Genomic DNA, 12,063 nt, shown 5'->3' with positions numbered 1-12,063 from the left:
TAGCTGCATCCACTTGACCCCTGCGAACTTCTTAATCTCATCCGCCCACCTAACTTTCTGCCTCCCCCTGCTACGCTTTCCTTCCCTTGGAATCCAGTTTGTTTATTGACTTCAGAGAAAAAGCGTCAATACAAAAGTTGCAGTCCTCCTCGAAAAACGGCAAGCTACGTACATTCACGCTAAGATTTAGGCCGCCCTTCTCGCTTCAAAAAACGCTGTTACGTGACCAGTTGTTATTTAAATCATTCGCCAAGTGCGTACAACCAGGGGCCCTATTCTCGACAAACATGGCTGCCGTTCGGTGCCATTTTTTTCTCTGATTGGTTCTCAGAACAGTCACGTATTTCAAATTTGTGGCGCGAAATTTCGGTGTGTCGAAATGGCTTTTTGCGGTGACGTAAAAATGACGTGAGCGTGAAATCGGAATTTCAGCAGCGGTATTCATGATGCATGGAGGGTATATATAAGTAACTGCGGAGGGAAAACAGAGGTATATATGATAGAAAGGGAAGCAGTTACGCTTGCATTACGAATGGGCTGAAATGAACTGCCCACTGTCAAGAGCCGACTCCTGAAATCTTATCGGCTGACGTTGTGTGGCGGGAAATACGTCATCCATAAACATGTATAGATGACGTCAAAATTACGTTTCAATACGTAAAGGATGTTCTGCCATTGCTGTAAATGACCTAGGTTGGGCGCCGCATTTTGAACCACTTGACGCGGCCGCGAAAAAAACTTGGCGAATTCGACGTGAAGTGTAGGCGGCTGTTAGCTCACTGCAGTTTAGTACAGAGTTTGGTGGGTGGTGAAGTAAGCTGACACATCTTGTTGGAATTGCAGAAAGCACTGAAACGACGTTATAAAGGAACTTATTAGCTGATTCATCTTTTAGAGGAATAATAATGAAGACGCAGATTTACAGCCGCACGAGGGTCGTACCTACCCTCCCGTTGCAAATGCTTTGCTCTCATAGAGAAACCATCGATCCGCGCCGTCGTTGCCAAGCGCAGCAATGCGGCCCGCTAACTCAAGTGCTTGATCTGCGCGTGACGAGGCATTTCAGAGAAGGGGAAGTTGGGCGAGTTGTAGGTTGTTCATAATGGTTTCATGGGCGCTCTTTAACACTGAGACAAAAAAAAAAAAAAAGCAAGAGAAATAAAGGCATCAGTCCTGTGTTTTCTTCTCGTTCTCTCTGTGTTAAATAGCGTCCAACAAACCATCATGAATTCCAGAGAGCACCGCGATGCTTTCTAATTATCTGTCTGATCGGTTCGTGAGTAGAACCGGTCGTGAGGTCTTATAATTCGATGGTTGTGCAGGAACTTCGCGCGACAAGCAGCGAGAGATCACCAAAGACTTTCTTAAACGTCGGCCCTAAACACTGCCTTTTTTGCCTTGCACTATGCACTCACTGCAATGTTAATGAATTGAAGAGCCTTTCCACGATAGGCAAAGCAAGCAAACATACTCACAGCTTCTATTTCAATAAAGGAATGTATGTTTCATATACATGGCACAAGTTTGCTTGCCACATGTGATGTGTTTCATATATGAAGTTTTTTTTTTTTTTAATATGCATGCGGGCTCACCATTTGCTTATTTTTTTAGAAAAATATATAAGTACTCCGGAGCACGTTAACGGTAGGCTCTAATCATATGATGTAGCTGAGTGACATTTTGTGTTGATCCCTTTTTTTTTAATACAGCCTGAAAAATATCTCCCTTTATTGATTTGCATTTTACCGTTTCGACAGTAAGGAATACGCGTGCGCGGCGCTGCCCTAGCTTCACACCATGATTTCCTCAGTCATCGTTCGCTTTCTTTCCTTACTGTCCGTTTATGCCCCTCTGCACGTGTACGGTAAGCTGAGACTCGCCTAATTAGCCTTCCTCCTATTCTGTTTCGTTCTCTTTCTCGGACATCTTTTGCGTTTCGCAAGAGCTTATCGCACGCCAGCGCATGAAAATTTAACCGACTAGGTGCGAGGCCCAGCTTATGCCTTCCACTTCTTGTGCGTGTGGAACATCTCTTTCTCTCTCCGTGCTGCTTTCCGTGCTCTACACAACTCAAGCCGCCACATATGTTACCTGACGGTAGCTGGTCATAACGCGGCTTTTCGAAAAAGGTGGTTAGCCCAGCCAGTATCTAACAGTAATTGATACTTTGAGACTGCGAGCATTGCCCTCAGAGATGGACATTACCGGCTGCGCCGGCGCCTCTTCGTCAGTGCTAGAGCTACTTTGGAAATCTATCGATTCCTTCTGTTTACGACCAAGTCCTTAAACGCTCTAGTTCTTGTATTTAAAAGCCGCTGATAAGTGAACGCGAGAGGTCATCGGTGCTTGAACAGAAATGCTACTTTCCGCTCCCATTTTGCACCACTGCGAATATTTCGTTGCCTTTCTTGCTCTTCAGCTGAAACTCGCGCAGCCTTTCCGTGCGTAGCCGATGCCGAATGTTCGACCGCAAGTATGTCATGACAGACTAATACCGCAACGCCACAACATACTTCGCTCGCCTCACTGCAACCCGAGGCTTCCAAATCACGGAATGCACCGCAGAGCATCGGTTCCTGCAGGAGCACCGTCGTTTTTCATACTTGGCGCCAATATATAGTTGCAGACAACAGATCACTTTTTTCTGTCACTTTATTTCTCTTTTTCTTCAGACTTCGTAACTCAATTGTGTGCTTACGTATCCTGGCACCGTCCTGATGCACACGTTACTCGTACGTCACAATTTGAACACAATGGCGACTTGTCGAGAATAGGGCTCCAGCTTCATCGTAGAGAACACGGCCCTAAAAAGCGGATTGTGTTATCTCAGATGCATCTCGAGGCTTTTAGAGCGACGCTGCAGTCACAAGGAAGAATTTTTTTTTTTTTTATTGCGCCAGGCGCTGTTTTCGGCTGGTAAACATATCACTTCACGTAAGCGCTAGTTCGATTGAAACAACGTAGCTAGTCGTTTTTCGAGATCTACAACTTCTGCATTGACAATTTTTCTTTCAAGCCAATAATTAAAAACAGCTAAGTAGTCTTTACTAATTAATTAACTTTGGTGAGCGAAGAAAACGCTGGAAATTAGCGTAGGCGACTTTGAACCTCTCTGAATTTGTTTCACTGTGCTTGGTCTAACCGTATCTTAAATAGTATTTACAGTATCATGATAGGCTTCATTGTTCTTGCATTGCTTCACCGGTTATACCGAAAATCATTTTCTGCCTCATGGTCGACTATTGCTGCCGGCTTCACTTTGTACAGAATCCTGATCCGTAAAAGTTTATTCGTTCGTAACTCAACGTGTCCTCCTATTCGCCATGATACTGACGGCAGGCTTCCATAATTTTATCAAAGTCATTTCGCCAAATAATGATCCGTTGGAACTGAACATATACCATCCATAACAAACGGTCCTTTATCCCACTGAACTCATAGCATAAACACAGCACAAGCCGATCAAAAACGAAACTACGTTATTCGAGGGAAATGATATTAAAAACGTATTACATAGGACGACGCAGTTGAGAATGCCGTCAGGCTGCCGTGAGCCTGACTACATCTACAGCTGCTTGCGCTTACTGGAGCTGTTAAAACGAACGCCCAGACTAGAAAGCGCGTTCCCGCTGAGTGATCCGCAGACTCGCTGAACTCACTAGCGCGCAGCGTCGGGTTGTCCTCTCTGCGCCATCCTCCCTTTCATTCAACTCACTCTCCCTTGAAATCTTTCCCTTTCCCCCCCGCTTCAGTCCCGCGTGTCGCGATTGGCTGGCGCAGAGTGGGATGAGATCGAAAGGGCACGTCCCGTTTTTTCAAGCCTACCTCTCTCTCCCCGTCGCTCTCTCGCTAGTCTTCATCCGAGCCCTGACACCGCGTGGCGGCGCTTCCAGCGCCACCCCAGGCTTTCCCCATTTTCACTGTGCTTCTGTTTCCGCTTCCCCAAAGTAGCACGCGACAGACTCCCGCCGTCCCTTCTCTCGGCCCTCTCACAAAATCCTGCACGTGGTGGCCAACAGGCTGAGGGAGAGATTTGTTTCCAAAACGGCCTCGTCGTTCGTCCAGGTCAGCAGGTACGAGGCTAGCTCCGCGCTCCTGGCTTTCGCGCGCTGGGGCCGAGTCCCGGCTTTTTATCACGCGCCGCCGATATCACGGCGGCGTTTGCCATCGTCGTCACTTGTGCACGATGGCGAAATCCATCGTCGATCAGCGCGGCGCCTGAAGCTCGCCTCCAGACGAGAACCTCGCTCAGCGCTGGTCAGGACTGCGATCGGAGGTTTCCATGCCTCTGAAACAGGGGCGCTCATGGGTCTGTTGGAGCAAACTATGACCGTGTCCATATCGCTGTCAACGATGTTCAATCCGTTCTGCCATCCAGTCCTAGCAAGTAAGTTGCTCCTTTACCATCTCACTTACCATGGTTTCGTAAATTGTACATGTTTGAATTCTGCAACAGTCAAGCCATTGGACCTCGTTCACTGCCGCCTTTGCAAGGGGGGAGTTCCGGGACATTTAACTGCTCCGTTTTCGATAGAATGTGATAATAGAAATTGCAGCCTAGGAGCCTCGTCACTTGCCTTTCATTTGTACGACGGCTGTGAGAACTCCACTCACAAAGACCGTGCCACATTTCTCGCTTGGCTCTGGTGAACGCAAAGGCTCCCCCCTTTGCGCTTACTTGACGCTGAGTTACAGAAGTGCATTACGCTCTGAGAGTTTCCCTACTTCTGTATGTTGAAATCTCTGACGACAGTATTAACAGCGCAAAGCTTCAGCCCCGCGCACGATGCCTACTCGAAAGCACGTCACATTGAGCTCATGCGCGGAAGAAATCAGCTGCGGGGAAAAAAACACGGAGAAAAATGAAAGGCGCAACTCTTAGCGAGCATGTTATCTTGGATGCCTGGTGCTTGTCTCTTTTTTGCTCGCGTATAGCCCTGCATCATCGACTGAGCGCAAACATTGCGAAAACTACTACTCACTTTCTTTTTATTTCTGATCTTTTGTTTTGCAGCGCAGACCTCGAGTGTTCTAGACAGCTTGCTCACGACTGCACTTCTTGCTCGGAGATGCCAGTTTTGTCGTTGCACCAATCACGCGTTGTAGCAGACAGTGTTGGCATTAAGATATCAAACATCTTTTTCTAATGAAGTTCAGAAGAAGCGACTGTTAACCTAGTTGGTACATGATGAGCAGATACACGGCGCAAAATGAATAGGACGGAAGAAAGAAATACGGACAAGGTACTCGACGGAACCTCCTTGTCCGTGTTTATTTCTTCTTTTCGTTCTGTTCATTTTGCCCGTGCATCTGCGCATCGTTTTCAATGGCGACCAATGATAACATTTTTGTTATCGGCGAAGATGAAAGATTATATGCTGACAGTAACATATTTTTCTGACAGCGCCTACCCCAGCTGGATTTAGTAATCATGGTGTAGAACAGTTTCCCTCAATATATCGCTTTGTGGATGATGTAGCGAAAATGGTGGCCTGAGGTGTGGCGTGTTGCGAACTCTCCACAAATAATATTGTCTTCAGTATTCGGGTTACGTCCAACTAGTTTCCTCGCTTCTTTTGTTATCTTGTGCTCAACTGTAAGCGAAATTAACCAGCAAGCTTGCCCAACACTACGTAATTAAACGTGCACTAAAGTGAGTTTATTTATCGCGGGAGCTCGATCAGAGCCTCCAGCAGTCGGAGGACGAAGGGTGGCAGTTTTAACGCCTAATTCGCTCTGTTCAGCGAACGTAGTCATGCACCGCGATTTTTACTGAATCAGCTTTCTTTCGTGCATATCTTAGTTCTATCTACACCTTTCCGTAGGCTCATAAAAATTTTCTGTCATATATATTATGGACGTTGCGTGTTACACTGCGGAGAGAGTTATGATCCGCTCTCCCTCTCTGCTCCTCCTTAAGATAGCAATGCGGTTCCAGTGGGATTTACTGGGACCTTCATGCGCCGAATACTGTCAGCTTGAGCAGGCCACCTCTTATACAGAACGACTGGTTGCTGGAATGTCCTTGCGCCTTTTCCAAGCACCCCTTTTCCCGCCAGAGAACTTCTAATCTTGCGGACGGGGTGATGAAAAAGAACAAAGATGCCAGGCGCGGTAGTTCGAAAATGTTTCAAACAGAACCGTCGATAAGCAAGAAATGAGCTGCTGTTTAAGGACATTGGGCCCTGAAAGTCGGACAATTCATGACGCAGGCGCGACGACACTGCAAGAATACAGATTACATGAATAACAATATGACACGCTAGCGAGCAACCGTTGCATTGCGTTAACTATAACGTGTACACAACAAAAGACCAACTGAAAAGCAACAGAACTAAGACGCTGGCAAGAAATTGCATGTTCTGAGCGTCGACTCCGTTACTACCTTTGTGAAATACAATCGCGCTCCTCTCAAGCGGACAAGGAGCCATACAGAACGTGGACAAAAGAGCCTTAGAGGGCGCTCGTTTTCCTTCACTCCAAGTACGTTGCGCATTGGGTTTCCTTCTCTATTGTGGAAACTAAACGTTAGTTGCACTGTGTGTGTGTGTGTGTGTGTTTTTTTTTTCGCAGTCCTTATTTGAACGACAGCCGGTGCGGTCGGTCGTATCGTCCGCCACGAGATAAACGGACGCCTCTTGCATTGCCCCGCTTTTTTGGGACGCGAAATGGGTGTCGAGATCTTCCTTTGTGTGCGCGTGCATGTGCGCGTCCCGGTGGCGACAAAGGGGACACTTATGCTCACGCTACGGTGCTCCTCTGCTCTCTGAAGATCCTTCCACAATCGTTAAACCCATTGCAACGCACATCAAGGAACAAGGTTATCTTGTGAAGGTGCGATTGTAGCCGCGGTTACTCGGTAAAAAGATCTGCGGGGCGGCTTATCTTCACCTTACTCCTTTAGGCGCGCGTTTCCGCGTTTTTTCGCGGATTCCATCATGCTCATTCGGTGCGGACACTTCCCCTGCCTTTTCCCTCAGTTTTATATCATCTTCTTTTGTTCTTGCACTTTCCACTTTTACGTTTTAGATGCATAATAAATGATGATATGATGAATAATTGTAGTTAGTAGGGTATACTCTGTTTATTAAATTTATTGTGTGCACAGGAAACACGTATAATGACATCCGCATGCCGCATTAGCGTTGTGCTAATCACCTCGTTTGCCCCGCCACGGTGGTGCAGTGGTTAAAATGCCTGACTACGGTGCCGGAGCACTCGGGTTCGAACCCGACCATCGGCGGCTGCGTTTCAATGGAGGTGAAACGGAGTGGCCTCCGTGGGCTTGGCGATTCCAATACACGTTAAAGAACCCCAGGTGGTCGAAATTTCTGGAGTCCTCCACAACGGCGTCTGTCATAGCCTTAGTCGCTTTGGGAGGTTAAACCCTACAAACCAAGCCAAATAAAATAAATGGGACAGTTAAGCTGGGGTAGTAAGAACCATGTTAAGAGGTTCCTCAAACGCCATGGGGCACTCTTCGCATACCACTTTGTAGACACGAACACTGTTTCTTTTTTGTTTTTTAAAGTTTTTTTTTTAATCAAAAGTAACAAAAAACTTCCATTTAACTAAGCGGAACTATGTGCCTCGGTGGCCTAGATGTAGTGTGCCAGACTCGCGACCCATGTCGTGTCTTGTGTGTGAACCGCGACCTGCTAGTCTACGATCCGCGCATGGATCACATGTTCAATTGACGGTTTTTCTTTTCAGCGCAATTATATTTTCACCGGCTTAAATATCATGATCAGGCTTCTATCATGATAGGGCTTTATATTCTCTTTTATACGATGTTTTCAGCAGTTTCTATTCCTGGTGATGTCATCACCCTTTCAACCACTTCGCAATTTTCTCGAGATCCCACCGGTGCCCACAATAACCGAAGAATTCTCCTCACAAAAAAAAAAAAAAAGGGGGGGGGGGAGACTTTTAAAGCTATTACGTTAGATTGTTGTCGTCAGTCGTTCATCACTGGTGTTGCGCAACCTTTTTCTGCATTCGCCACTTAGAACAGCCTAATTTACCACGTCACAAGCTTCTCAGCTCGAGCGAGTTCGCACTTGCAGTTTGGTAGCGAGAATGGACAGGTACTAGGTTGACATTTAAACTCTCTCTCCTTTTATCCTTTCACTATTTCCCTCTGTTATTTATTTATTTATTTATACTGTAAGCCTTTTGACAGACTCATACAAGAGTGGGTAAAAAAGTCACAATTTTACAGACAGTTTACAATACATCCTAAAAGACAAGAGAAAACAACAACGGAATAACAGGGAGCATTGAACAGCAATGAACATTAAGTATTTCGCTTAATACCGACGATGTTTGGGTAAGAGATGTGCAATGCCACAGAGCGCAGCCGTGAGCCTCTATTGTCTACGTTCCACTTCCAGATCGTCAGCACTGTTCAATGATGTCCTCGATAGCCTAAGAGTTTTTATCTTTTTGATTTGTTTTATTGGCTCATTCGATGATTTCTTTCCAAGTAGGTGCACACGAAACCAACCCTGCTGTCCCCTCTTGCGAGCAAAGGAAACCCGTAGGATCCCGTTGCAGCTATTTTATTTCATGTGGCGCATCTTAAGTCCAAATCAATCCTGACTGCTTGACTACGGCGCGTTTTACTGCTCCATTAAACTCTAAACTACATCAAAGCTGAAATGAAACTGAGCTAAACTCCATTAAAAATGAGCTATCATTAGTGCTTATTGTGAGTAGCGAGTGTTTTATTGCGTCATGGCACACGAATTTGTTTCGTTAGAGAGAGGTACTACGTCGATGCATTGTAGTGCCTCGATGCATAGTTACGCTTACATTGGTTTGTTTCATTGTCGTTCTGATGTGCTTGCTTTACTTTCGCTGTAAATTTGTGAATTAAGACATCCCAGTGTTGAATGCCCTCCGTCAGACCTGCCTTGCTCATGGATTAGTCTAGCGCTTAAAGGCACTGTAACGTAGCCAGCTATAAGTATATCTAGAAATAACGCAGCACTGTAGACCTACTGTATGTAGAAAAAAAAAAAAAAAAGAAGTCCCACAACTTCGCGCACTTTACAAGGATGCGTGCAAATGCTTACTTTTTAGACTGCTGCGAACACGGACACGACGGCCGCACTACACCACGTCGCACTTGCTTACAACCGACCAGCGAGCGATAGGCTGACGAACAGGCATTGATTACTGCGAAGGTTCGCGTTGCACGATGTGTGTCTCCTTCCCTAGCTTAGGCAATCTGGACAGTCGGGAAATGTCGTGGATTGCTAAAATCTTAGAGAGCTCTAAGTATGATATCGAACAATTAGGGTATGTACACTTTACCCAATCCCAAGAACAACCGGCGTTCAAACTTCTCCGTCCTGCAAATATGAGGAGTGGGAAGGCGACGGAATCATTAAACGCGTGCGTTGCGCACTCCTTGAGAACTGCGCTTGCAGTCATGTTAGAAGGCGATTTGATGGAGCGACACGAAGCTATGGAGGAGACTAAAGACGCACCTGGACACTATATCTGGGTTCGGTGAGGCGATCTCCTCACTTTTCGCATACGACGCGATTATCTTTGCGTGCAGCTATCACGCTGACCATCTGTCAAGTCTACTTATTTTAATTTTTTCAATGATATTGATTGTTTAGCTTTTCAGCACCCGCCATTTAATTTACGGAGACTCACACTAAATTTTTTATTAAATTCTTTTTTATATATGTACGCTTGACAGCGTATTTATTCATATTAAGATGGATCTGCTTCTTCCAGAAATATTTTTCAAGGCTAGTTGTGTCGAGCTGTAAATATGACTATCAAAAGTCGGCTAATAATTGAGATCATTGAAGGTTTGTCTGTTGTTGTCATCATAGGGCGCTTGGTGGACGAACTCAGCTATAGTTCGTCACGTGAGAAAAAAAGTCAGTTTCAAAACAAATGGTTTTACTAATATTATTTAGTAATTACTGTTGCTTTGTAGCCACACAACTTCAATTAGACTGATATTTCTTATTTTTCATTCCTTCTTCAGTATGAAAGCGATAGCCAGTCCAGTAGCGGCTGGTAATAGAAAATATACTCAAGTACCTCATGGAACATCGACAGAAGTCCGGTTGGAGAGAGGTTTTTTTCTTTGAGACAAAGGTGTCTTGCTATACGGCACCATCGGATTAGTTTCACGAACTGCAAGCACTGCGTTAATCGCCAGAGCGTTGGGCGGGATGATGAACGACATCATCCGGCCAAATGAACGAGAGAGCGCCGCCTGCGATTGTTCGTAGAGTGCATGCCAGAAAGGGGTGATAGATCTCTATTGGGACAGATTTTCTTATATTTACCCACAGTTTGCTTCTCTGAGGGGTCTTATTTACACTCGGGGCAGGGATCATCGTATTCAATCGAAGAAGATGAGGTTAATAATTGTTTTCCTATAAGTAGGTTATAGTATATGCTCACTTTATTTTTTTTACCGCATTTGCCGCGCACCCAACCGTGTCCTGGTTGCCTAGTTATCTAACTGCGCTGTTACTGTGATAACCCTGTTAGGATTTCAAATTAGACCAGAAGCAAGGATATACTCTGAGCGGGTTGCGCGGACCATAACTTCTTTCCTTTGTATAGTTCATGTTCATGTTTCAACCTTCGTTTTCTTCCTCAGAGCACAATGTAGTACTAACCTGCAGGGAAACGTTCAGTCGTAAGTTGTTTCCCGAAGTTCCACATTATTTATCATTTAGTTCCTATCCCTTCGCTGCGTCTTAAAGGTTCAATACTACATAGGGAATCCTTTTTCTTTTGAGGTGATCAGTGTGAAATAACGTAATCATGAAGATGTCTGACAAACACACGCACACACACAACCACATACAACCACATGTCGTTGATGGAATCCGAATTACTCACAACCTTTGAATTTCGCTTTCGGTGCTCTACCACATATCGCTACTGTGACGGCTGTTCAATCTTGTACTTTATAAGCCATGCATGTTGCGTGTAACTTATCTTTGAGAGGGTTCGCCAGTGCCGCCTTCCTCCTCCGAAGTAGCGGAAGTGAAACCGCGAGTGGAACGTAATATAAGGGGGCAGGTGAGAGCTGTGTGATAACACTCTTACGCTACCTGTGATGTCAAGGCCGTCGGATTCGAAGCCCTCGTCAAGTTAATCAACACAAGAAAATAAAGAAGTGAAGGGCTTCGTTATGAGATCATAAAAAGAGAGCTAACAGCCACTAACATAAAAGAAAGCATGGGCGACTTTTCTTTTTTATCTTATCAAGGGCGATAAACTTCTCTGTGTACGGCTCGATCAGATCACCATTCACGAGGAAAGGTTTACACGGTATGAATTTTTTTTCCTGCGTTACCGCGCTAGCCAGTCAGTTGATATTCCATCTAGTGTAAGGAATAACATTCTAAATTAGGACTGTTCATTGTAGAAAAGGGACCGTTATCCCCGGATCCATTTCTGCGTTCACACGCCCTCAACTTTCAATGCTTGCCTTAGTGACATCGTCTTCGGCTTCGCAAGTTTTTGGAACATACAGATTCAGAGGAGATTATCTTTTTCGATGTTCACCGGACCACGCCGGATTGGCCAACCATGTCACCGAGAAATACACTTTGCACGAACCCGAAAGAAAAAAAACGTTTATAGAAATTTGCAAAATAAAAAAGAACATTGTCTTCGTATCTAGCTCTACTATAGATACATAGACTGCGAGACGTCATGTGGTATGTGTTGAGCTAAACGACTGGAGTCCAGCTCAAAACCCGCTCATCAGTGAAAAGAGTCGGGAAGCCAGGATGAGGTATACGAAGGAACACCGGGTGTAGATTGGCAGTCAGCGAAAAAAAAAAAAAGGAGTTATTTCGTTAGATAAATTGAAGTCCTTAGGGTGAGGGAAAGATGGGAGTCATTGCATGCGTCGCACCAAACGCGCCTTGTGTGGTCCTTGTTATCAAATGTCCTTGGTAAACCGTAGTGGCAGCTGATCGTAGCGGCACAAGGCTAATTCTCCACTCGTGGAGCTGGTCTCTGCCTGATTCAAGGTACCATGAGCAAAAAAGTTTCTCAGATAATTGT

The 12,063-nt window shown here is 45.4% G+C and overlaps 1 protein-coding gene across 2 annotated transcripts in view; it reads left to right on the top strand.

Moving 5' to 3' along the window:
• Lim3 (Lim3 homeobox protein) overlaps positions 1 to 12,063 on the top strand; it is a 144,411-nt gene that overhangs the window by 104,416 nt on the left and 27,932 nt on the right. The window contains exon 1 of one of the 2 annotated variants that reach the window (XM_084584760.1): positions 4,306 to 4,387. The exons of the other annotated variant lie outside the window; for it this stretch is intronic. Within the exon in view, the coding sequence (XP_084440886.1) occupies positions 4,306 to 4,387 (82 nt within the window). Of the gene's footprint in view, positions 1 to 4,305; positions 4,388 to 12,063 lie in introns of those variants that run through there. 2 annotated transcript variants of the gene reach the window in all.

The sequence above is a fragment of the Amblyomma maculatum genome, chromosome 1, assembly GCF_055883805.1.
Source record: "Amblyomma maculatum isolate TAMU_Amacu chromosome 1, ASM5588380v1, whole genome shotgun sequence".
Classification (NCBI taxonomy): domain Eukaryota; kingdom Metazoa; phylum Arthropoda; class Arachnida; order Ixodida; family Ixodidae; genus Amblyomma; species Amblyomma maculatum.
The sequence above is the reverse complement of the archived record's forward strand: the minus strand, read 5'-3'. Positions and strand labels throughout refer to the sequence as shown.